Genomic DNA, 26179 nt, shown 5'->3' on the forward strand with positions numbered 1-26179 from the left:
ATTTTTTCCTGTTGATTGGCCAGATCGCGGTCTCCCAAATTTCTTAGCATAGATGAGTGGGCTTCCTCAGTGTTTCGTCAATTTGTGCAAAGATTTCAGTTTGTATTTGCTTAGCACTTGGAGTCTTGATTTTCACTTCAGTGCAGCTTGGACTGCTCCCTTCCGTATCATTGGTTCTTGATCATATGCTGGTTGAGGTGAGTTGGCCCATCTCAGGAGCCCACCTCAAACTGGAGGGAAAACGGAGCAGGGGCTGGTGCCTGACCATCTTCCCTGGTGGACATCTGACCTTGAGCTGAGGGCGAGGGGCAGGTGAGAAGAGCTGGGGTGGACAGCCCTGTGGTCAGACAATCACCGCCAGAAAACCTGATCTGTCCCAGGAGTTAGAGTGGACACAGGTGGGGCTGCCCCAGACTACGGCATCACACCCATGGAAGTTCACCTGAGCTTCCCTTCCCTTCAGCAGAGCCCCAGGGCTCCCCGGGTCCAACCAGAGGGAGGCAGAAATGACTCAGTCAGTCCAAGTTGGAGACACACAAGGACCACATGAGATGTGGCTGCAGTGGTTTGGGGGGCCCAAGAAGGGCCACAGATGTCTACAGAGCAGGCGGCAGGGGTTCAGGGCAGAGCTAAGGTCTGGGATGTGGGCAAAGCAGCCTGAGGCAGCGGTGGGCAGAGTGGCCAATGGCTCAGTGTGGCCTGGGTTCCTGGTTGGTGAGGTGCTGGCAGTGGAGAGGAAAGCGGGTTTGGAGGAGCACGTGCCAGTGTGAAGGGTCTGTTGGACCCCAGCACAAATGGGGATTAGGGAGGAAGGCAAGCCACAGGGTCCAAGGGGGTCCTGGGAGAGCCAGCATAAGCACAGTTGAGTCTACTTCATCCCCTGGGGGCCCTGGACACTGGAGCAGACAGAGAACTGGATCAGGACAGATTCTGGCTGAGCCCAGCCCCCAAGGCAAGGGCTGCTACTGGCTTGGGGGCCCCCGAGCTTGCCCGCCACTGGGGCCACTCTGGGTCTGTGTCAGGGAAGACAAGTGGGAGGGTTGAAATGAGCCAATGCTCTCAGGAGGGTGGGCTGCTGTTACCCCTCCCTTGACTACCCAGTTAACACAACAGAAGTGGCCAAACCAAGCCCTCTGCCTGCGAGTCCATGCTGACAGGAGTCAGCAGTCCTGGACAGGGTTTCTGAGACTGGAACACCCTACCTGAGCAACCTGCTTTTCTTCCTCCTCAAAGCAGCTACTGGGTTTGCAGTACAGACCTTGCGGAGCCCACCCAGACCCAGGGCCCCAAGGGCTGAATGAGCCCCAGAAGACTGGCTTGGGAAGAGGCCGATGGGAAAATAGTTGGCACTCGAGCCCTGCCCTGGTCAACTCTGGGGTCCTCAGGAACCGGGCTCCCCACCTGGGCGATGGGTTTCGGCCTGACTGATGTCAGTGTGCACCCCTGGGGTCTCACGGCATGTCTCTCCAACACCCAGTTGCCCCTCACCCCCAACCCAGAGCCCCTCCTTCCAGGTGCCAGGGACGACAGGAACCTCGAGCAACTGATGCATGTTTTATTCACAAATAAAGGCTGTCTTGGGTGTTATCTACACAGTTGTACAAAAGATTGGGTGCAACCCAAGGGTCCCCACCCTGCCCAGGGTGCCCCAACAGAGCCCACCCTATAGCTAGAGGGAGCCAGCCAAGGGATGTCTTCTGTATAAAAACATAAAAACAGACCATTTGTCTTCAAAACCCCACTGCAAACGCTGTATCCAAAAGCAAAACAATATAAGAATAGGAGCCTAGCAAACCTTACAAAACCCTTGTGCCCCCCATATTTTTACATGTGTTGTGGTTTTCTGCTGTGGTTTTGGTAAGAATTCCTGCCGTGGACTGAGGCACCATGCATTCCCTGAAGCCCTGCCTCCCCTCTACCACCCCCACCATGCAAGGCCAGTGGGAACAGGTGCCAGGAGGGCAAGGCCTGTGGCCACCCAGCCTCGCAGAGACCCCCAGAGAGTCGGCAAGGGTCCTTCAGAGAGGAAAAATCATCCTGGATCCTATACAAGACTCCTGGCAGGCACGGAAATCCTGCTTTGGACCACGCCTGGCTGGGTCTACATGTACAGCGGCCAGGCTCCCAGCAGCACAGGGGTGTGGGCCCCATGCAGCCCATCTGCTGCTGTGTCCAGTACTTAGCACCAAATACACAAAGCTGAACAGTACTTCTCAAGGTAAAGGCACTTGCGTGGCTGTTTGGTGGCGGCGGTCTCCCCGGCCTGCTCACTCACTCACTCCCACTCGCTCCTCTTTCACTTGCTCCTGGTCCTCCAACTCTGCCAGCTCCCCTCCCCCGCACTGGCTCACCTCTCTGAGACCAGTGGTCCTTCGTCCTATTCTCGTCCCTCTTACACTGTCACATCCTCGCCCCCTCACACCTCCCAGTCTCACCACCCTGGGCACGTCCCCTTCTGGCTGGTCCAGCCCCCCACCCCACCCCACCCCCAGCCTCAGACGTCCACCTCCTGCAGCCCAGGGGCAGAGGCGGAGGCTGAGACATCGAAGCAGGTGACCATCATGACGTGCGCCTTGCACAGGTTGACACATTGCTCCAGGGCCGCCGTGGCCTGCTCCAAGGCCTTCAGGTACTCAACCGATTCAGGCTCCAACTGCGGGTCCACCTCAACTGGAGGGCAGTGGACACAGGTCAGTTCATAAGCCACACAGAACACCGAAGACTCAGTGAGTAGGAGGGGGACACTCACATTGATCCAGCCAGCGGCCCGGCTCCACCATCAGCCGGCCCTGGGTCTCCGCCAATTCCTCACACAGACGATCCCTCCGAGCCTGCACCTCACGAAGACGCTGCAGTCTGCGCTCCGCCAGCCGCAGCCGGACGCCTGCGCTCGCCAGGCCCTGGGGACACACGGGCTCTGGACACAGCTGTTCCTACCCACAGCCCGGACCCCAACACCCAGCTCTGCCACGGTGGGGCCAAGCGATCGTGCCCCCTGCCCACCCCCTCCCCCGGAGCTTCCGTTCCCTGTACAGAAAGGGCTGTGCACAGAGGAAGGGCAGGGTCAGTGGACTCGAACATGCCTCCATCACCCGCTCCCCCAGCAGGGCCTCCGGGACCCCACCCCGCCAGCCCTGGGCCCTGACCTCGGGGGAATCCTCCCGACAGGCTGCCCGGTGGCGCTGCAACCTCTGTACATCGTCAATCTCGTACACCTTGATCTCAAAGGGCTCCTTCAAGGCGCCGGCCAGGGGGGGCGGCAGGTCCACCCACTGCCCGGGAAGGCTGGGTTTGCGGCCCAGGGCGGTGGCGTCGGGCAGCGGGGCTGGGATCAGCCTTCGCCGCTGCAGACCTGAGCAGACCGTGAGCATGTGAGCACCAAGCCCACAAGGGAAGACTAGCCGCAGTGGGCTAGAGGGCAGGTCCAGGGGCAGGGAAGGTGACCTCTGGCCTCCCCTCCCCAGGACACAGCCCTGGCCAAGCCCCTCAACCCTCCCAACCCACCTGGTACCAACAGCAGCACCCCTCCCCAAGGCCCCTTCCACCCTCCTCACAAAGTCTGTGCTGCCCACACCCCTACACCAGCCTTCACTCCGTAGATCTCTCCCCCAGCACAACCCAGGACCCCTAGAACCGAGGATCTGGGGACAGCCAGGTAGCCGGGAAAGGAGCACACCAGTGGGAAACCCCACAAAGTATGTCTGCTCCTAACTCAGCCAGGCCCTTGCTGGGTGACCCCACGGGGAGGCAGCCTCGGGCAGCTGTGGGGGGCAGGCCTGTCTGTAAACTGAGGGTCTTGTGCACCTGGGGTCTATGAGGCCTGTCTGCCAGGTCTCTGAGATTTATAAACTACAGAAAGCTGAACACCACACACAGGGAAAAGCTCTGAATGCACTTGTACACCGTCCAGGGCCGTGTGGACAGGGCCCCTTGCACCTTCAGAAAATGCTCACCTGTGCTCCTCTTCTTGGGAGACCTGAGGCTCCGGGAGCGGGCACCCGGGGACGCAGCTCCGCTTTCACTCATGGAGTCGGGGGCTTCGCTGTCGCGCATCACGCTCTCGTAGCCACTGCTACCCCCGCTGTGGTAGAAGAGGGCCGTGCGGCCCATGGCAGGTGGGAGCTCCCCACTCAGCACACTGCTGTTGTCACTGCCATGCCCGCTACTGTAGCGCTGGGGCCGCCTGGGGGCCGTCACCTTGCTGTAGGGTGAGGGCAGGGCTGGACCCGCAGGTGGACGCTCCTCCCCAACCTGCACGCCGCTGTCATTGCCGCTATCAGAGTCCGCCACACCCCATGAGGGGCTGCTGTGGACCGGGACACCGCCAGCCGCCAGCTCATGGACACGGCTGTGGGCAGCCCGCAGCGCCTGCTTGGTGCCCATGACGGTGCCCCGGCCGGCCTTGGCCCCCACATTCGGTGCCACCCTCGAAGCAGCCCTGGGGCTCACCGCAGGGCCACTGGGGGTCCTCACTGAGGTGCTTAGAGCTCTGGCCCCACCAGCTACCAGGCTGCGGCCCTTGCCCCCTGCAACCGGGGGCTTTGGGGTCCCTAGACCCTTTGCAGGACTGCCCCTGCAAGGCCCCGGCATGGGGCTGGCAGACGGTGTCCCCAGTCTGGGCACAGCCCGGCCTGGCCGTCCAGAAGCCTCTCTGACCCTGCTGCTGACCTGCGACAGTCCCTCTGGCCGTTCGAGCAAAACTGGCCCTGGGGGACGGTGCACAGCCTCAGCCTTGCCAGTCCGAACCTTCAAGCTGGACGTGGTCCTGGGAGGGGGCCTGGCCTCCTCTTCCCCTCGGAAGGCAGCAGCCGCGGCAGCACGGGATAGGCCCACAGCCAGGGCAGGGGCCAGGGGTGGGCTGCTCTTGGGCTCCAGGCTGGACTTGCGCACAGGAGGGGTGGGGGGCACCATTCCACCAGGCCGAGGGAGGGGGCCACCCTTGGGAGAGGTGCCCTTCTTGCTGGAGGCCGCCCTCAGGCTGCCGGGTGAGGCGGCCAGCGTGTCCCCGCAGGATGCCACAGGCGTGGTCACACCCAGTGTAGTGGCACCCCTCCGCAGTGGCGGGATGCGTGCCTCAGGACGCCGGACTGGCCTGCTGGCCATCTCACACCCGTCCACCACCCTCTGGGCACAGGCCGGCAACGCTTGGGCCTCAGGCGGCCAGGAGGGTCCCTGGGCAAGGGTGAGGGCCACTGGTATCACATCAGCCTCATCCGCACGGAGCAGCCATGGGTCCTGGGACAGACCCTCAGGCTCTGGGGAGCTCTGGCCCAGGCACGGGCCGCCCTCTCGGGTGGCAGAGGTAGTTCTGAGTTTCCGGGGAAGGCTAGAATGGATGGTCTGCGCTGGGGGTGGTCCACACAGCTCCCTGGAGGCCTCAGGGACCAACTCGCCCCCTCCAGGGACCTGGACTGGACTGTCTGATCTGCCCTGCTCTGGGGAGCCCTCTTGGCTGGAAGGTCCCCTCAAGCCAGACCCCGCCATCGAGTCAGGGCTGGCCCGGAAGGAGGGCTGCAGCACAGGGCTGTCGGCCACACAGACGCTGACCTCACTGAGCCAGGAGCTGATGGAGGAGCCGTGGCTGCTGTCGCTGCCAACCCAAACCTCATCGGGGTGTCTCCCAGGGCCATCGGCGGCCTGTGAGGTGTCCAGGTGCCCCCCAGGGCCGTCGGCGGCCTGCGAGGTGTACGCATCAAACTCGTCATTAATACTGCTGATGATGCTCACGGGCCTGGAGCCCGAAGCCAGAGCCTGCAAGGAGCAGTTACTGCCAAAGCTGGAAAGGCTGGCGGGCCGGGGATGGGCGAGGCTGCCCAGCGGCAGCTCCTCCACCACTGTGAACACCAGCTCGTCCTCCCCATTGAGTTCCACGGGCTGCTGCAAGGTCACTGTGGTGGTCAGCAGGCCACGGTCTAGGCAGCGGCCTCGAGCTGGCAGGCGTGGGCAGCCTGCAGGAGGTGTCCGGACCGTGGTGCCTGGGTCCCCTGGCCCAGACTCTTCCCTCCAAGGAGGCAGTGGAGAAGCAAGGCTGGACAGCTCCGGCCAGGGACCACTGTCCTTTTTCTGCTCTCCCTGGACGCCTGCCCTCGAGGTATCCGGGGTGATCCCGAGGGGGTCTGGACTGGGGCTGCCGAGAGGCATACAGGCTGTAAGCAGGGTGCCTGTGGCCTTCCTGGGCGCGGCCAATTCGGGGGGCTTCCTGACTGCACGGGCAGGGCTGGCTGCGGGCACCGAGGGCCCCTCATTGCCGTCGATGAAGTCCAGCCGTTCCTGCAGCTCGGCGAAGGTGCTGCAGCGGAAGTGGTCACAGTCTGCGTCACGGGGACCCTCTGAGGGCCGGCGTCGACCCAGCGCAGGTATGATGGGCACAAAGTCAGGGGGAGCCTCGTTGTCCGTGAGCTCGCGGTCCGACAGTGCTGCCCCGCCAGGCCCCACATAGATGACGGTGTCACATGACTGATCACTGCTAGATGAGCACTCGGGGTCACCAGGCGTCCGGCGAGCGGAGTCCAGGGCCGTGGTGCGCTGGGGGCAGGGCCGCGGGGCAGGGGGTCGTCGAACACGGCCCTCCTCGCAAGAGCTCTCTCCACCTGAGGAGCTGGACGCATACTAGGGGAATGGGAGCAGGGGAGGACCAGGTCAGGGGTCAGCGTCCCTGCCCACACAGCTCCTAGCAGGAACCATACCCTCTCCCACCCCTACAGCAACATGGCAGCCAGCCCTGCAGCCCCGTCCCACGGAGCACAAGACAGACCACTGACCCCCACGGGCAGCAGCGCCTTCAGACGCCTGACGCAGCACGCCATCAGGCCCAGGGTGAAGCAGGCAGGGTATGGCCACATAGGTACCCCGACCCCCCGGCACACACTGCAGCCAGAACTGCGGCCCTACTCGCCTTGGCCTTCTTCCTGCGCAGGCGGTGGATGCGAGCGGCCAGCTGCACCGTGCTGAGCGTCTCCGCGTGGCGAGCCGGCGCATCCGAGATGTGTACTATCATGGTGGTGTGGCAGTTGGTGGTAGCCAGGGACTCCCGAAGCAACATTGTCAGTCTTTGCTCCCTGGGGCCAGAGGGGGGCTCAGGCCAGGGTCCAGCTGGAGTGTACCACCTCCATCCCCACTCCCTGGGGTCCAGACTGACCCCTCACCTGTAGGGCACATGCTTGGCTCCGTTGACCAGGGCCAGGATGACGCTGCCCAGGGCCGACAGGGACAGGCACAGGGGTGCCCCAGGAGGTTCCATGCCACGGCTGGGTGCCAGTGGCTCACAGCTGCCCAGGTCGATGAGATGCAGACGGCTGCGTCCCCCAGACACTGCGACAGAAAACAGGTAGTGAGCACGTCCATGGCCCAGACCCGCCCTCACAGGGGACATCTCAGGGACAGAGGGTCAGGAAAGGTGGGCCTACTCTCAGCTACTAAGGAGCTCTGGTAGCGTAGTGGTTACGAATCGGGCTGCGAACCTTAAGGTCAGCGGTTCGAAACTACCAGCCGCTCCGCGGGAGAAAGATGAGGCTTTCTACTCCCGTAAAGATTTACACCCTCGGAAACCCTGTACAGGGTCGCTGTGGGTTGGAACCGACTCATGGCACTTAACAACAACTCTATGTATACCACCCATGCTCATACACACACACAACCCGTGTACACTTACACCACTCTGTACACACATACCACCCATGCATACAACAGGCATGCAAAACACAAACCACTCAGGAACACAAACACCTGCACACACCTATACACTGCACACACCCCTGCATATATACCTGTATACATCACACTAACCTGCACACACCTACACACGCCCCACACACCTGCAAACACCGTGCATACACCATCACACACACCATATACACACCTGCACATACCATGTGCACACATGCAGACACCTGTACACACCTGCACACACACACTGTGCACACAAACTTCCCCGGGGCGGGCTGCACCTACTTCCGCCACGGCCACACTTGGGCATGCAGTACTGGTAGACATGCAGCGTGAACAGCAGGTGGGAGCTGCGCCGGGCATCCTCGCTGCAGCCGGGCCGGCTGGAGCTGCGAGCAGCTAGGGCCGCGTCCAGGTAGAAGGCCGCCCTCTCAGCTGTTGGCGCCCGAAGCTCACTCTGGTTCTGGAGCTGAGGGGGCAGCCAGTGCGTGAGTCCCCCAGGACAAGGAAACACACCCCACATCCCCCCCATGGGGCCAGCATACCTGCGCCCCACAGACGGGGTCCTCCCTCAGGTACACGCCTGGGGACTGAGTATCCTGGAGGCTGCCAGAGGCCAGGTCGGCCAGCAGGTCATGAAGGCTCTGGTCACGACCACACACCTCCACGGCTGAGACGCGTACAGAGAAGCGAGTGCCCGTGCGCTCCTTGTGTTCATGGATGAGTCTAAAGAGCCAGGAGATGGCACAGGGCACGACGCCCAAGCTCTGCGGCGAGCTGTCCTTCCCGATCATGGTGTAAGACTTCCCTGGGGACCGCGCACAACAGGCATTGAAGGGCCAGCCACCCTGACATCTTCTCCACGAACCGCACCCACCCACCGCGATGGAGTGAGTCCTTCCACACCCGCAGACAGGGACAACAGTGGCCAGGGTGGACTCAGCAGAAGGAATCTAGGTGACGAGTGGGCACTTACCAAGGCTGCTGTGGCCGAAAGAAAAAATGCAGCCGTCGGCCCCACTGACCACAGCTTGTAAGACATCAGCCACAGTTCCCGAGCAGACTTCCGCCTGAGGGGGAGGGGTACACAGACTGAACTGGGTTGCAGGCGTGCACACACAGTGCACGGAACGGAACATACACCACATGAACAGGCACACCCGTGCACGCCATCACACACTCCGAGGACCCAGGATAGGGGCTAAGATGAAACAAGTCATGTTCACACACACCAAACCACGGCTCCTCCCCTGTGTGTGCGTCTGCCGGACCTCACAGGCCAGAGCGCAGAGCCAACAGGCCATCCCCGAGGCCCAGCCACGGTACCTGCTCAGAGTCCTGGGGAAAGACGGCATCAAAGGCAAACAGCCTGGGCACTGCGGCAGTGGCGGCGCGCCGAGGGCCAGCACTGCCTGGGGGACCAGCAGCCGGGTCATAGAGGGTCACCTGTTTCTTCCTCGGGTCCACCTTCAGAAAGGACATGGACTCAGCCGAGCGCTGGGTGCCCTTCGAGGACCAGATGCGCAGCGTAACTCTCACCTGCAGACGGAGGGCGGGTCTGAGCATCAAGGCATCAAGCACCACCAGCAGCCCTCTGGATGCCTAATTACAGGGCAAGAGACCAAGGTGCGCGAGGATCGGCAGGCCAGGACCCAGCATGAACCACACCACAGGAAGGTAAGCAGTCCTGAGTGAGGTCAGCAAGCCCAGGCCCTGCAGGCGAACAGGGCCTTGAAGGTCCAGCCCTCCGTGTGGATGTCCTGAGAGACTGTGGTCTTGAGACTGGTACATGTATCCCAGCACCCTGCTCCCAGGAAGAAGCAACCATCCTCAGGGACCACATGGCACCCTGCTCCCCGAGAGAAGCAGCCACCCTCAGAGACCACGCAGGCTCTACCGCTGGAAACCCGCTCAGAGCCTCTTGGCTGGCAGTCACACCACCTAAAGTGCTCCTGTGTCTGGATGTTTGTGTTCCCACCCCGATGCTGAGCACATTCCTGCCCTCCCCACCCACCCAAGGAAGGGGAGTTGATCACAGCTCCACCCTCCATCCAGGGCGGTCAGGTGTCCCTGTACCCATGTATTCACCCATCCTGGCCGGATGGCTGAACAGATCAGGGCTGGCCAGACACATCCTTGCAACAAGTGTCAGTGGACACCGAGATTCAAGTCTGTTTCCTCTGCGATTCCTCTCTACCCTCATCCCCACAGCCCTGAGGGCCAGGTTCTGGGGGGGGCCAAAAGCAAGAGAACCCAGGAACAAACCCAGCACCCCAACCCTGGGTGTGTGGTGGGTTCTCTTTGTCTCCAGAGCTGGGACACAGGCCAGCACACAGTAGGTGCTGAATAAACAGTGATCAACATCTCCAGTGTTGTTGAGAAAATGGCTTTAAGAGCCCATCCCGGGAGGGGGACGAACAAGAGACCAGGCAAGCAGTGTCATGTCTGCGGACACACCGTAATTGAGGTATCAGGGTGCCACGGGGCTGAGGGACAAGCTGGAGTTGGGCAGTGAGCTGGGGTCCTGGGTTGTACTTCACCCTGGAGAACAGCATTCATTGTCCACTTGCTGATGAACCTTCAGGTTCTCCGTAACAGCGCAAATCGAATTACCCGAGACTCATTTCAGAGCCAATATTTTTCACGGATTTAATTGTAAGTGACAGATACAGAACGCCGGCAAAATTGGTTTACTGCGGATAGTTCGCACGCAGCGCCTCGGACTCCCCTTCGGTGCGTGGCAAATTGATATGCAAAATTGCTCCTAGGCAGGAACCTCCCTAAGACTCCGCGCCTTTGTACTTCTGAGAACCTGGCTCCATTAGGCAAGAATCGATTCCTTTATCCCCGGTGACACGAACAAAACTATTTCATTTCCAAGCGCCGCCGCCAAGCAGACGAGAATGTGCGCTTGCCAGTAATTTTTGGTGGATTTTTTTTTTCAGCGTGACCTCTCTCCACCGATTCAGGAGCCAAATGGGTTCTGCGGCTTTGAGAGTTCCTGGCGGGTGGGGGGCGGAGAGCAGTCCTGGAGAAGCCGGTGATTTCACTCTCCACAAGAGATGGGCTGCCCGCTGGAGCAACGATATTAATCCCGGCAGGAGGGGCAGCGGTCAGGGAGGGGGTCAGAGGGGCCAGCCTGGCCTGGACAAGCAAGCCTGGCCATTGTCTGAGATGGAGAATCCTGTCATTATCCCGGAAACGAAGGGGTCTTTGCACGCGACCAGCACATCAAATCTCTCCCCTAAATGTTCAGATATGACAAAGCCCCACTGAATAGATAATTCAGGAAGAAAAAAAAAACACATTTTGCATAAAAAAGGGCTTGCAGCTCCCCAGAGGGGGTCTGGGCAGATGAGGGGGGAGGGGCGCCAGGCACCCACTGAGCAGCGGATGTCTTTTAATACCACAATATGATGGATGTATGAAACCAAAAGAGATTCTAACTTCTTTTCCATGGCAGTATTCAATGCCTTACAGGAGGTGTCTGTGACTGCTGAGAGACCCCAGAGTGGAGGGGCATGTGGGGGGGGAGGGGTTCTGCATGCAGATGACAGAGTATGAGCTCAGAAATCCTCGGTGGGGCAGGCTCCCAGGGGAGACAACGGGGAGGCGGTCACCCCCTGATTAATAATATAAAACATCAACAGGGGCAGCGAAGGCAGTTCCAGTGTCCATAGTGTCCACCACAGGCTAACCAACGTGCGGACAGCCAGTAACCTCAAAGTTGCCCTCTCAGCAGGCGCTGGCCCCACTCTATGGCAGATGGAAAAGCTAGAAAGCCCAGGCAGGCCAAGCAGGAAGACCCGGGTCAACCAGCAGAATCTACCAGCAACTCTGCAGTTCATCAGTGTCCGGCAGGTTGGAGACCAGCTGAAGAGGGTGGACAGGCTGAGAGGCAGGGTCAGGCAGGCCTGCATCCCATCACAGCCCACCTCCATGCCCTCAGTACTGCCCGGGCAGGACCACCGTGACTCAGCAGAGCAGCCCCCCACCCCAGAGCCTGTAGCTGTGGCAAGGTTGTTGGTGTCACCAGGGAGCCAGGTGTCAGGTGTCATGGACCCGAGCCCAGCAAAAACCACTGCCCACTCCTACACCATCCTCAGAATATTCGCTGTATCTGAGTCCAATGTCAGTCCACCTCGGTGCAGTCTTCCTCTCACTCACTGGACAGGGCTGTACACCTCATGCCCACTCCCACACCTCATTCCTCAGGTGGGGCCTCCCTGGGCACCCACTGCCCCCTCCCAAGAGCAGCCAACCTGAAAGACCGGACTGAACTGCCCTGGGGAAGGGGCTGGAGGACTTCACCCCAGAGAGCCCTAAACAATCATTACTCATGGTGGGGACCTCAAGGGGGTTACAGTCCCAGCCAATGTGACATGGCCTCAGAAGTCCTGGATCTGACCTCCAGGTGGCCAGCGCAGCAGGCCCTTCCCTGTGGGGCCCTACCTGCTTCCCTCCCTGCTACCCTTGTTCTGAGGGTATGACCTCAGCTGAGGGGTCACAGACCCACCCCAGTCCCATCCTGAAGGCAGGAAGGCAGCCCCCCAGCAGACCCCCCGGACCTAGGTGTCCATTCACGCTCCAGGGTAGCCCACCATGCTCTGTGCCCCCAGCCCGTCTCCCCATCTGTGCCAGCCTGCGAGGAGATGTGGGTTCCTACTCCAGTTGATCTTCTCTGCCCCATTCCCAGGGTACCCGACTTGGGACGGGGTTTACCTTTCCAGTGCTGCAGGGGGTGTCCTTGGCCTTGGCAACCCTGAGTAAGCAGGGGGGTATGGGGGGCGGCCACAGCTGCAGGACGCCGCTGAAGTCCGTGGGGTAGGCAGAGGCAGTGCGCGCCGCAGGGGCCGGTGGCGGCGGTGGTGGGGCCTTCTTTCGCTTGGAAGCCAAGCTGAGCTTCTGGGCAGCCCTGCAGGGAGGAAGGGGCTCAGCACAGGCGGTTCCCACCACTGAGACCCCTGGTTGTTGTTAAGTGCCGTCGAGTCGGTTCCAACCCATAGCGACCCTGTACAGGGTTTCCGAGGATGTAAATCTTTACGGGAGTAGAAAGCCTGATCTTTCTCCCACGGAGCAGCTGGTAGTTTCAAACCGCTGACCTTAAGGTTCACAGCCCGATTGGTAACCACTACGCTACCAGAGGCCCCTGGTAAAAGTACTGAATTCACAGCTCTGAAGGTGGGGAGCCCACAGCCCCCACAGCCCCATGGGCATTACAGGAATGCAGATGATTTCATGCCCCACCCCAAACCAAAGGGCCAAAACCACCGCATCCAGGTGTGAACAAGTCCTCTTGGAGGTGTTAATGCAGTTTCTAGAGCTGGGGGTGCAGACATCAGGACTCCCAGCCTGCTCGTATGCATACAGACACACAGACACTGTGTACAGATGCCGTGCACACAGATGCACACACACGCCAGTACATGTACACACAGGGGCACACTGATGCATTCAAGCAAGCACACACATTCATTCATATCAGGGTAACACAACCACACAGTTGTGTGCAGGCACATGTGCCCAGAGCAACACACACACTTACACAAATACACTCACAATAGTGCTGTGGTTGTTAGATGTCGAGTCGGTACCGACTCACAGTGACCTTATGCACAGCAGAACGAAACACTGCCCGGTCCTGGACCAACGTCACTATTGTTGCCATACTTGAGCCCATCGATGCCACTTTGCCAATTCATCTCGTTGGGGGTCTTCCTTTTTTTCTCTGGCCCGCCACCTTAACAAACATGATATCCTTCTCCAGTGACTGGTCCCTCCTGACAATATGTCCGAAGTATGAGAGATGAAGTTTGGCCCTCCTGGCCTCCAAGGAGCACTCTGGCTGCACTTCTTCCAACTCAGATCTATTGGTTCTTTTGGCAGTCCATGGCACTTTCAATATTGCCCTCCAACACAGTAACTCAAATGCATCAATTCTTCTACAGTCTTCCTTATTCACTGCCCAGCTTTTACATGCATATGAAGTTATTGAAAATACCACGGCTTGGCTCAGGCGCACTTTAGTCCTCAAAGCATGTTTCAGTAACATGGTGCTGACTGTGTACCACTGCTATCAGAAGGTTTTCAATGACTAAATACTCAGAAGTAGCCTGTCTCTCCTCCTTCCTAGTGTGTCTTCTTCTGGAAGCTCAGCTGACACCTGTCCACCGTGGGTGATCCTGTGGTATTCAAATACTGGTGGCATCGCTTCCAGAATCCCACACACACATGCCACCACAGTGCGACAGACTGACAGCCGAGGGGTGGCATGCAGGTGCAGCACACACAACCACACACATGTACCTCAAATACAGGCACACAGAGTAACACACAATCACACATGGCTGTAGCACACTCATATGCAGGCACACGTGCAGAGTGGCACACCTACACACACACAACCACACCCATGCACACATGGGCACACAGTGCACACACATACGCAATCACATGCATAGAACATGCCCATATACATACTCACGCAGTCACACATGTGCACACACAATCACACACAACACACACTCACATGCAGGCACACATATGTGCACCCAGAACGACACACAATCACACAAATTTGCATGTTTATACACAAACACATGCTCGCACACACATTCTTACACACTCATATGCAGACACACGCACACAGCGGCACACCCACACTTCTATAATCTTACACACAGCCACATGCTTACACACATAAGCATGCGCTAACCAGCACCTATCACACACACATACAGCCCTCACAGCACCCCCAGCACCGAGTCCTCTCAGGAACCAGCTTCTCCATCCATCCCTGGGGTTTCCTCAGCATTCCAGCAGGCCCTACCCCCACCTGCACACGTGTCCCCAGGGACCCATCATGCTGGGCAGCCTGGACCAAGGTCTCACTGGGAGGTGGAGCATGTGGGGGTGACCTGCACCCGCTCCCCTTCCTCAAAGCTCCCTGGGGGTGACCCAAGCTTATGTTGTCTCCTCAGAGGGACGCCAAAGTGGCCAGCTGTCTGGAACCCAGGGCGGAGCCCCAGCCCCCTCCCTGAGCTGCTCTCCTCTTTAATCGTAGTTGTCTTTTAAGAGACTCCAGGGACGACTTTTCCCTTCAAAAGGCGTCATCACAGAAAATAAACGTAATCTCCAGCCTGGAGCCGGGCACCCGGCGGAGGGGAGGGCACTGAGCTCCGGCTGCATCCTCACACACAGACAGGGCCTGAGGCCCAGAGCCACACACACACACACACACACACACGCACACACGCCAGCACATGCCGGCATGTCTGTGAATCCCGTTTATGGGCAGACTGCAGGCAGAGTCATCCACGGGCAAAGAGAGAGTGGTGGTAAGAACAGGCTGGGAGCCAGGGTGGGTGCTGGGGGAGGCATGGATCAGCAGGCAGGACTGTATCCCCGCGGGAAGGTCTGAACCAGCTCTGGATCCTGTTGTTAGGTGCCTTGGAGTGAGTGTGCTCTGCAAGGCGCCGTAGGCTTTGTCTTTATGGAAAGATTGCCAGGTCGTTCTCCCTCGGAGCCTCTGGGTAGATTCGAACCAACAACCTTCTCATTGCAGTGAGGACCCAATTCCATCTAATTCTCTGTGCCACTCTCCCCGCTGGGAGAAGGAAGCTGGAGCTCTAACTGTTGACACTGTGGTCCTCCCTCCCTCCCACCACAGACACAGAGGGGAGGAGGGGGTCACTTGAGAGGATCAGGGACCCCTCCACCCTCGCTTCTTCATCTGGAAGTGGGTCCTCCAGAGTGGGGTGCACACAGGTGCTGGGGTACTTTGGGAGGGGGAGGAGTCTGATTTCACTGAGGTCTGACCTGACCAATCACAATTCAGGGGTGTGACTCAGAGTTAGTGAGGCCCTGCAGTACTTTTTCCTGGGAACCTGGGTGTGCCCAAAGCCTAAGCACACACACACCCCACTTGGCAGTTGTAGGGAGCACAGAACCGGGTCCTGAGCAGAATGGGAGGAGCAGATTGGTGTGGAGGGAAGGGATTTGTTTCTTACATGAAGACTGAAAAGCAGGAGCCCCACCTGACAACATGCCCACCTCAGAGGTCACCTCCTCCAGGAAGTCCACCTTGATCCCTCAGTCCTTGTGCCTAGATGTCCCAGGGCCACCCCCTACCCTGAGATCCCTGTTTGCACAGACGGATGGATGGACAAACGAAGGAACAAGGGAGGAGGCAGATTCCTCCTGCAGGCCCTGGCCACGAGTCATATAAAAGGACCCCAGAGGTATATAATAGGAAGGGACCCATTTCGCCTTTTAGCAAAGAAAAGTAGCTTCCCAGAAGAGAAGACACCTGTTCGGACACATGAGGGTCAGTTAGGGTCAAGTCGGCACACCCTAACTGCCGGGATGCGCTGTCCCTACACCCAGCCCCTGGACTCTGAGAGCCCCCCCCCAGAGCCACCCCTTCTTTCCCAAGGAAGTAAAGGCAGAGCCACTCATGGGGTCCAACACCCTAATTCAGACGCCACCAGACTCTACTCCAGAGCCCCACCCACCAGACTCCTATTCAACCCTCAAAGCCCATTTGTGGCCACAGCCCCAATCCGGTCCCATGTTTCCATCAAAGATGAACCCCACCTATGACCACTGGCATGGGAACTTCAAGAACAGATGTGGGTGGACTCAGCTCTGCACCTCCAAGTCCTCCACAGAAAGCAGGGGTGCCCCGGAACATACCTAAGGCCCCAAGTGGACCCTGAACTAGCCCCTTCCTCTCCCTGACTCACAGCTCCAAAATGAGGAGGGGGGTCAGGGACAGATATTGCCAACCTGAGCAAGTTCACTGGGCACACTGGGGTCAGCTTCTGGGCAGACTGTGCACCCCTGATACCCAAGGCGCCCCTCAGGGAGCTGCCCCAACCCCCAACCCCAGCCTGGTTTTAGGCAGCTTGCTTCTGGTTTCTATGGAAACTTCCCAAGGTCAGCAACGCTCAAGACAAAAGCAGCCGCTGTTGGTGGGTGACCGAGTAGCTCGGGGGCCTGGGCCTGTCTCACCAAGCATCCAGGTGGCCCAGGAACTTGGGGGTGAGGGGCTGCTCCCCACTTGGAGAGTCTCAGCTCCACATCCTCCCATGGTATGGCAGGTGGGGATAGTGGCCCCACAGTCCCCAACGCAGGGCACATGCAGAAGGGCACCCAGGTGGGGGACCCTAGGGGTACTCCATTTCAGGCTGCGGGGATTGCCCCTTCTTGTCCTAGACCTCCCCCTCCCCCTGCCAGAGGCTCCAGGACCTCTGCCAAACCTGGAAGCCCAGGGTCCCAGAGAGATGGCCGGCATCTAACTGGACTGAGGGCCAGCTGCAGCCCATCAGTAATTCCTGGCTGTGTTCCACATGGTGGGCGGGGTTCCTCAGCCATGGCACTCCCCAATCAGCCCGCAGTCCCCCGGGCCCGTACTGATAAGGCCCGCCAGCCAGGCCCCTCAAGATCCAGGGACAAGCTTATCAGCACCAAGAAAGACTGCTAATGGGCCTGTGACCCGAGCCAGCATACCATTACCACTCATTAGCCACAGTTACAGCTTTAATCCCCAGCTTAGCACACAGGGAAAAAAGGGGAGGCCGCCTGGGTCTGAGAACCCCGTCCCTACTGCCAACATGCCCCCAAGGACCTGGTGCCTGAGGCGTGCTGGACGCTCCATGCTAGGGCACCTAGAGAACCCCAGTCCTAGGTATGGGGCACACAGTAGCACCCAAGGTCACCCCCAATGTGGGGTGCTCCAATGTGGTGGGGTTCATGGTGCAGCCCACACTCGGAACTCCCCTCCACACTCCCTGCCTGGACCCAGGCTGCCCCAGCTTCATCATCCTGCACAAATTAGCAGACCTCATAGAGGCCCTAGGGGCTAGAGGCCCATTTGACAGATACAAACACTGAGGCACAGGGCAGTTAAGGGACTTGCCGACATGGCAGCAGAGACTGAGTTCAAACCCACGATGTTTCATACAACTGGCCATGAAGCCCCCCACCTTGACCAGGGGTCCCCACCCACTGAGGTGAGATGTCCCCAGTGTCTCCTCAGGCACACACCCCTGCCCGCTACTCACACAGCCCCTCGCCCACATGGAACACCCACCCACAGACCACCTTGGACCCCCACATGCTGAGGTCTGGAGTACGTACCTGATGAAAAAGGAGGCTGCAGCCGACGGCCCTGCAGAGCCCACCACAGTGGGCGCTGGGGTGACCAGGGCTGTGGTACAGGTCCCAGCAAGGCCCCATGCCTGGGACAGGCCATCGGGACGCATGGACGGGGGGCCGTCTCGGACCGACTCCGCCACCGCCACTGCAGCTACTGCCGCCTCCGCCTGCAGGGAGATCAGAGAGCTTGGGAAGGGTCAGCGAGAGGTCAACAGCTCTCACAGCTGAAGACTGGTCACAGCACTTCCAACTCAGAGGCCTGAACCCCGACACCATCCCAGAAAAGGGTCCAGTCACCCCTGCCTGCTCAGTCTCTGCCTGAGGGGGACAGCACCAGGCTCATTGTGCACAGGCTGACGAGGGGCCCTGGAACCCCGCTTCAGCACTGTGGGGATACCACAGGCCTAACTCAAGAGGGACCCACAGTAAATATTGGCCAGAGTCCTAATTGCTTCACGAGCGGTAATTTACCATGGTCCTATCGTCAGAGACAGCGCTGGCATCCCAGCTAATCAGCTAAAACGAATTCCAGAAAGAGAGCCGGTCTCATAATGACGCACAAATGCAATTAAACGCCCCCCGACGGGCGGGCGGGCGCCGGCAAACTTGAGGATGCCGCTGCTACCGCCGTGCCCTGCACATGCCATATGGGGCATGTCGGCCCACACCCCAGGGCTGCCACCAAGCCACTCAGCCTGGTCCTGGTCCTGATCCTGGTAGGGGCCTGGTGGGGGGCATAGCCCCCAAGAGAGCTGGAAAGCAGCTTGCTTCAGAGAGGGGCTCCTCAGGACCTGTTCCTCAAATGCCCATTTCCCAACCCGCTCACTGCCATCAACTCCGAGAATTCAGTCTGCAACCCTCTGTGAGCCTGGCAGGACACGGTGCCCCACACAGTTGACCGTGAGGAACCAGGATGGTGTCTCCTAGACGACACAGCCAGAGACCGGGGTGGCCCACAGGACAAACTGCTGGGCCTGGGAGGGAGGCCGAGAGCCCAGCTTACCACAGCAGGGGGCCCACCCCCACCCCCAGGGCTGTTTCTCAGTCAGACAGGAAGCAGAGTCTGCAAGAACAGATCCACCAAGGGGAACCCCACAGGCCAGGTGGAGGTCAGTCACACCCACCCTGCTGCCCACAGCCTGCTGCCCCAGCTGCCAACCCCAGGGCTTCGAGAACAGAGAAGTCTAGGACCTTACCAACTCTGCTGGCCAGAGCGCACATACCTGGAGAGCCAGGCTGTACCTAGCTCTCAGGAGGAACTCCTATAAAGCCCTCAAAACCCAGCCAAGCCAGCCCTCTCCTCAGGCACTCCCTACCCAGTGCCTTGCCTGTCCTTCCCGAGTGTTTGGGCCTCTCTTGAGCCCGCCCCTCACCCTCCCATCCCCCATGCCATGATCCCACCACAGAGGACCAGGGTCATGCTGCAGCCCAGTACACTCTTGTCCTACCTCCGCAAGAGCCCGGAACTCTAGAACCCAGGAGTACCCACCACCCTGCCCGCCCGCCTCCTGTCTGCGGTCTGTAGGTGTTTAATGCACCACAGCCCACCCCAGACTCCAGGTGATCAGGGCAGTCATGTGGACAACTCCGCCTGAGACCAGGAGACATGAGGGCAGGGAGCAGGGGGCACATGGCCTGCATGGATGCTCAGGAGGGGCGCCAGCCCGGCCAAAATCGAGCAACGAAGACCAGAAAGGGGTTGCTCTCCCATGTGGGCATACAGCTGTGCCCCTTTGATGACTTAGTTCACGTGTGCTCTGAGGGGCACTCCCTGCTTTGTCAGAATGAATGACTGTTACAATGTGCTGACGTCAACCACCAGGGCCCAAGACCCTCGGAACAGCATCAGGCTGGGCAGGACAACCAGGGGCATCGAGGGTGGGCAGCACTGGTACCCAGAGTGGGCTACTCTCAGCCCCTAGGGGGACATACCCAGGGATGGGTCTTGGGACAGCTCCTATGACACTGCCCACCTCCAACGTGGGCCCACGGCTGGAGGATCTAACATTGGGGGTATAGCCAGTGCCCGCTGCCTCACTACAACTCTACATGGCACCGCCTGGCACGCGAGCACACCAGCCCAGTGCCACACTGACCTGTCTCAGGAGGTCCCGAGCACGCCTGGCTCCGCCACCGTCCCCACGCGCTGCTGGGACGCGGCTCCGTCGATCGGAACGGCCAGGCCGATCCCTGCCAGAAGCAGAACCCAGGCATGCCAAAAGAAGCCGTTTGGCAAAGCGAGAGGAGGAGGAGGAGGGAGGGGGGACGGCGAGAGGGAAGACCACAACACAGGGAGAGGAGAGAGGGGGTCACAGAGCAGGGAGGCGGGCGGGCGGGTGGGCGGCCAAACAGAAAAACGAGATGAGACTCAACAGTAGCAACGAAAGGAAAAGTGAAGAGAGGAAAGTGAGACAGGCCCGCCCCGACCCACATAGTGGCCCCTGCCCAATCACACAGCTGCTCCTAGACACACCCCTGTCTGCAGGACACGCCCCCTCCTAGCAGGCACAGGCCCTCTGGCCTTAGGGAAGAGACCTGGCACCCTAAGGCGATTCCTGCCCTGATCTTTAGGGAATCCCATTGGCCTCTGGGGGCTCTGGAGTTTCATGGCGCACAGTCTGGGAAAACCTCAAGCTGACCCTTCTCTGTGATGCCCCAGCCCTGGACCTCACAGATTGTCTCATGCTGGAAGGCAGGGAAAAGGCAGAAGGCAGTAAGGTGGGGTGTGAGTAGCTAGGGGCTGAAACAGCTGGGCCCCACCCATTTATGGATGAGAATGGTCCAGCACCCCCCCAACATTCAGATGCACCGGTCCCCCAAACTCCAACCCTGAGAGTTTCAGGGTGTGGACAGGCAGCCTGGGTCAGGACTGCCCACTGCCTGCAGAGTCAACTAAGTAAACTGAGGCCTGAGGGTGGACACTGGTGCTGAAACGGAGCCTCAGTGGATGTCAGGGGCCACCCAGCTCCCTCCACTGTCCTCCCCTCTAGGCCAAGTCTCTGAGGATGAAGTTCGCAGGGAACACCCAGAACTTGGGGGGAGTCCGGCTGGCACTGCATCAACAGCCCCAAGCCAGTGTTTCTCCGCCACTGGAGCCAAAGCCCAATGCCAACAAGTCAATTCAGACTCATCGCGAGCCTGATGAATAAAGAAGGACTGCCCGCAGTTCCCAAGACTGCAAATCTATACAAGCACAGCTTCATCTTTCTCCACGGAGCAGCAGGTGAGTTTGAACCACCAACCTTGCAGCTAGCAGGCCAATGCTTAGCCCATAGTGCCATCAGGGTTCCTCACTAAAGACTATCTCCCCACCACCACATGGTCCAGGTCAGCAGCAGCACCTCCTCAAAGAAACCCTCCAAGCTGGATACCTCAGCCCCAGCCACACTACCCAGCCAGATAACGGCCTGGACCCAAGGCAGCTGGCCCCATTCCCAAGGAGAACGAAGACCCCAGTGGTAGCGTGCTTTGTGCCTCCCCTGAGTCAGCTGTGCAGCCCCTCAACAGTACCCCTGCCTCAGACCCTGGGCAACAACACACTAATCCCAGTCCAGGCCCGAGGGGGAGGCATCCCCAATGCCCAGCAGCCTCCCCAGAGACCCTGCTCTCTAGGGATGACCAGTACACCCAGTCCCACCCCTGCAGGGCACCCAACTCCATCCCTACAGGACGCCCAGCTCCACCCCTGCAGGACACAGTCTGAAGGAAGTGCTGAAGGAGCCCTGCTGGGTGACAGGGAAATGACCAGCTCTAGGCACTTGAGAACGGGCAGTGAGTCTGGTTTTTGTTACAGCCACAGCCGCCCGCCATGAGCTGTTAGACCAGCCCCACCCGCAGTAAGAACCCCCCTCACAGGAATCATGGGGTATAGCCCCTGGAAAGTTCCAGGCCTGCCCATGGTTCCAGGAGGCTCTAGTGCCCAGGGTGGTCTTCTCAACACCATCATCACCCAGCCCTCCAGCCACCACCCCGCTGCCTTTCTCCCACACTCCTGCCCAGCCTCAGCTTAGAGGGAAGCATCCTCCAGGTGGACATCAAGGTGGGGAGAGCAGCCACAGCCCCCATCGACCCCAAGATCAATGTCTGCCTACAACGTGGTGCTACCACCCAGATGCTGAACACAAGGAGGGTGACGGTCCTGCCGTGGGGTCCACCCCCGCGGGGTCAGCGCTCCAGGTCCCTCTCACCATCACATTTGCTCGGGAAATCACCTCATCTGGTACTAAACTTCCTTTACACGTCTAATATCCGCCTATTGATCACCGGAATCACTATCTAATCATCTAGCTAACGATTCCCTCCCACGCATGAGACAATGAAATGCACGTGAAATGGGGGAGGGCTGCTGAACAGAATGTCACGAGGACCCCCAGGAGAGTTACCTCCCCCTGCCAGCAGAGCCTTACAGACGCCCCCACCTGCTTCCTGAAGCTCAGGGCGGCCCAGGGAGGGCGGCGGGGAGGTAGACTCAGGAGAAGAGGGGCTTGTCTCCGCTCTGACTTCAGTTGCTGCCCCCAACCAGACCCAGTCCCAGCCAGCCATGCCCATCTAGTTCACCTCACCCGCAGGGCACAGGCAGCCCCACATGGCATTCAAAGATTCCCTCAAGGAAAGCAGGTCTCCCTGCAGGTTCCAATACCACCACCTCCAGGGAGCCCTGCTCCCAAGTCAGGAGACAAGGGAGACATGGGCCTGCCTCTCCTCAGCCTGCAGCCAGGTGCACTGGGTGGGTGCCCATATCAGCTGGGGGTGCAGGAAAGGCCTGGAGGCTCGGTGAGGCCCCGAAGCAGCAACTGTGTAGCTCAGGGAACAGCAGCCCACCGGGCCAGTCCCTTCCAAGTCTCCGCACGGGAGCAGGCAGACTGGGAGTCAGGCCAGCATCCCAACCCAGAAGGCAGGCAGGGGCTGGGCTGGGCCCGTTTTCCCAGGATTCACCCCTGGGGGCAATGGGGCCTCCGTCTCCTACAGCCCCACTGGTTAGCTCCCTGGGAGACACCTGCATTGAGCAGGCAGGTCCCACGGCTCAATAACCAACTCCACAACCGCTAGGAAGTGAATGGTTCCCACAGACGTTCCCAGATGTCTGAACCTGGGGACCCCTAGGACGGACGATGCAGGAGGTTTCCCATGCAGCCCCCCAGAAGCAGGAACTAGAGACCACAAGGACCACCATCCCCATACCCCATCCTGCCTGATCCCCACCCCCAGCCCCCTCCCTACTCAGGAGCCCGAGCAGCTGCACCCCCAGCCCCCAGCCCCAGTGACCAACTGAGCCACCAGGTTTTGAACCCTGGAAGAGCAGACCACTAAGAGTGCAAGGTGGGCGCCTCCCCGTCCAAAGTAAACTTTCACAGCTAACTCCATGTATTCCAAACTCAGCTCAACACCCTCCCACTCCTGACGCCCCTGTCCCGAGGCCCTGTCTCCAAGGAGAGACCCCAACAGCAAGCTCTTCAGTTGCAAAAAGGACCTGGGCCCCAAACCCCAGCAGGCACCTCGAGCAGCCTCACTGCAGATGAAGGGACTGGTGCCGGCCAGGGCGTCCAAGGCTGCTGGCTCCCGTCCATGGACCAATATACACAGGTGTCAGAGCTGATCCCAGGGTGACTGACCACAATGGGGTGCAGGCCCAGACACTGCTGGACCCCTGCTGGGTTCCCTGGGGAGGGGGCCGTGGGGAATGAGTCCGTGGTGGGAGGCAGGGCCCTCCCACACCTCCTGGCCTCACTCCACCTGCAGGCCCTGCTTCAGGGAAGGTCCCCGTCTCAGGGGTCCAGAAACAAGGCTTGGGCCCTCCACACGATGCTTCTCTGGGAGGTGCAGCTCTAACCCTGTCCCAGGAGCCTCTGAGACCACACATCTACTCAAAGCCCACTTGTGGACACCATTCAGCAAGCAATGCTCCCAGGGTGGCTTTGATGCCTGACAAGCCCAAGCCAGCAGCCCCCGAGCCCCGCCTCCCCCAGCGCCAACACTCACCAGGCACGTGGGCGGGAGAAAACTGTTCACCCCAGACACGCTCCACATGCCTTCTAGGCATTGCTGGGCCTGGATGGTGACCGTGCTGAGTGTTCCCCCAGGGCCCGCAGGGGACACAGACACCTGGACACTGGGCCCAGGAGGCCAGGCCGGCGCCTTCCTTCTGTCCGGCCCAGCCCGGCCTGCCGTCCTCCCAGCCGGGCCCACCGGACCCGGCACATCCCTAGGGCTGGTCATGCCAGCTGGTCCTCCTCGGGGGGTGTCAGGCTCCTCCTGGTGGGCGGGGCCCTGGGGCAGCTGCAGGGCATCGCGGGTCAGCTGGTTCAGATGGGTGGTACAGACATCACAGTGACGCTCAGCCTCAGGACAGCATGGCAGCAGGGGCCCGGGCCCTGGGAGAGTCTCCAGAAGCAGAGCAGAGAGGCGTGGGTCCTAGGGAGGACAGAGACAAAGGTGGAGTCAGTACTGGCCCGACCTGCGGCCCACTGCCCATCCTCCTTGACAGGAGCACGGTCCATAACAGATTAATAAATCACGAACGGTTTCATCTGCATGGCCCAGTAGGAAAATAATTAACAGCGAGGCTTGCGTGCCCTTGATAGCTGCCCACCTCCCCCCATCGCCAATGTGCTGGGAAGCGTCTAACGAGGCATGTTTGCCGGGCTCCCCAACAACTGGGCCTACACAAGCAGCCATGTCTACTGATCCTGGGAGTCCCAGAGACCAGGAACAGGGAGAGGACCCTCCTCCTGCAGTGTGGGCCTGAGTCCTCACTAGCACGAACCCTCTGGAGTCCTGCAAAGTAGCACCTTACTTGTTCAAGAACCTCAAGCTCTCCCAAGCTCACATACAGCGAGCAAACGTGGGGGCCAAGAAGCTAGAGGCCCCTCCCTGCCACTGCAAGGTCTCAGGTCCTAGTCCCAACAGAGAGAAAATTAATGCTGGACCCTGGGTACATGTGCCTCGGGGTCTTGCCTTGACATGAAACTGACCAGCGGAAATACAGACAATTACAGTTCTGCAAGGAGATGCCGCTAAAACCCCTGCAGGACACCCCACTGTGACCCCACTGGATCTCCTGTGGAGGACCCCGCTGAACACCCCACGGATGACTTTGCAGATGACCCTGATGAAGACTTCACTGACAACCTCAATGAAGACCCCATGGAAGGGGCACATGCTGGAGGCTCTGACTCAGTTCCCCACCCTGAGCTCTGAGCTGCTCGGTAGGTGGGCTACTTCCAGCTTTCCCTGACCTGGGGAGACACACAGGTCTCTACTGTGAGACTGGGGCCCAGAGAAGAGTAAGAATGAAGTCTGACTGTCAGCCAGCCTGCAGCCAGGGAGAACTTCCTGAGGAGATGGCACCTTCAGAGAGAGCGGAAGGGAGGCAGGAAGGGAAGAGGGGTCATTCACTGAACAAACCTCACCAGCTGGGAAACCATTCCACGGCCCCCAAAGGCCCCACCAGGCTCTGTGTCTGCCCAGCAGAGCCCAGGGCCTGAGACAAGACCAGTGACTGCCCACTCCAGGACCAATCAGCTCTCTGGGTCCCAAGATGCCCACCCTAGCCTCCTGCTCCATCCCTGAGGGTGTGTCTCAATGGGAACATCCACCCAGTCCTGCTGTGGCCAGGACCACCAGGGCTTTCCCAGGTCCTAACCCAATGCTGGAATCCTAGTGTGGGTGGCTCTGCGGGTTAATGCCCTGGGCTGCAAATTCAGTTTGAACCGCAAGGTCAGCGGCTCAAGTTTACCAGCCGCTCCTCAGAAACCCTATACGGGGTTGCTATGGGTCAGAACCAACTCAACGGCACTTAACACCAACAACCCAAAGCTGTAGGCCTGGTGCGGTGCTGCAGGATAAGCACTGAACTGCAAACTGCAAGGTCGGCGGTTCAATCCCAGTGTCTGCTCCTCAGAAACCCTATACAGTCTTCGTGATACACGGCATAGACTTGACAGCATTAACCCTAACCCAATACCCATCAGGCCCAGCAGTCACAACCTGGGCCAACTGCAATGTGCACAGTGGACGAAACCCACAGAGCCACCACCTCCCTTGGCCACAGGACAGCAGGAACTCTGTCCAAGGCCTGGCTCCAACCCAACCACCCTGTTGGTCTCCCCATTGTCCCCATCCGCATTCTCTAAGCCTGCCTGTGGCTGGTCAGCCCTGTGTCCTCAGAAGCCCCACAGGGCTCACATCTGGAGAACAGCCGTGGTCCAGGGTGGGGACCCTCAGCTGGCGTCCAGCTCTCTGTCCTGCACAAGTCCATCCACCTGCGGGGTGACCCCTGAGAACGTCTCCCCACAGGGCAGAGCTGGTGACCCCAGCTGGCCACCAAGCCTGGTTCTCTTGGCCCTGGGCTGGAGCC

The 26179-nt window shown here is 59.8% G+C and overlaps 1 protein-coding gene across 1 annotated transcript in view; it reads right to left on the reverse strand.

Annotated features, from left to right (window-relative positions):
• Positions 1-2494: 2494 nt before the first annotated feature.
• Positions 2495-26179, reverse strand: part of KIF26A (kinesin family member 26A) — a 32073-nt gene continuing 8388 nt past the window's right edge. Inside the window, exons 3-15 of the mRNA XM_006839491.1 lie at positions 23803-24234; positions 17806-17990; positions 12388-12580; positions 8992-9204; positions 8642-8735; positions 8211-8473; positions 7951-8134; positions 7146-7311; positions 6896-7058; positions 3954-6609; positions 3147-3352; positions 2750-2900; positions 2495-2670 (exon numbers count right to left, since the gene is read on the reverse strand). Of these exons, the coding sequence (XP_006839554.1) occupies positions 2495-2670; positions 2750-2900; positions 3147-3352; positions 3954-6609; positions 6896-7058; positions 7146-7311; positions 7951-8134; positions 8211-8473; positions 8642-8735; positions 8992-9204; positions 12388-12580; positions 17806-17990; positions 23803-24234 (5082 nt within the window). The remainder of the gene's footprint in view (positions 2671-2749; positions 2901-3146; positions 3353-3953; positions 6610-6895; positions 7059-7145; positions 7312-7950; positions 8135-8210; positions 8474-8641; positions 8736-8991; positions 9205-12387; positions 12581-17805; positions 17991-23802; positions 24235-26179) is intronic.

The sequence above is a fragment of the Chrysochloris asiatica genome, unplaced genomic scaffold (genome assembly GCF_000296735.1).
Source record: "Chrysochloris asiatica unplaced genomic scaffold, ChrAsi1.0 scaffold00025, whole genome shotgun sequence".
Classification (NCBI taxonomy): domain Eukaryota; kingdom Metazoa; phylum Chordata; class Mammalia; order Afrosoricida; family Chrysochloridae; genus Chrysochloris; species Chrysochloris asiatica.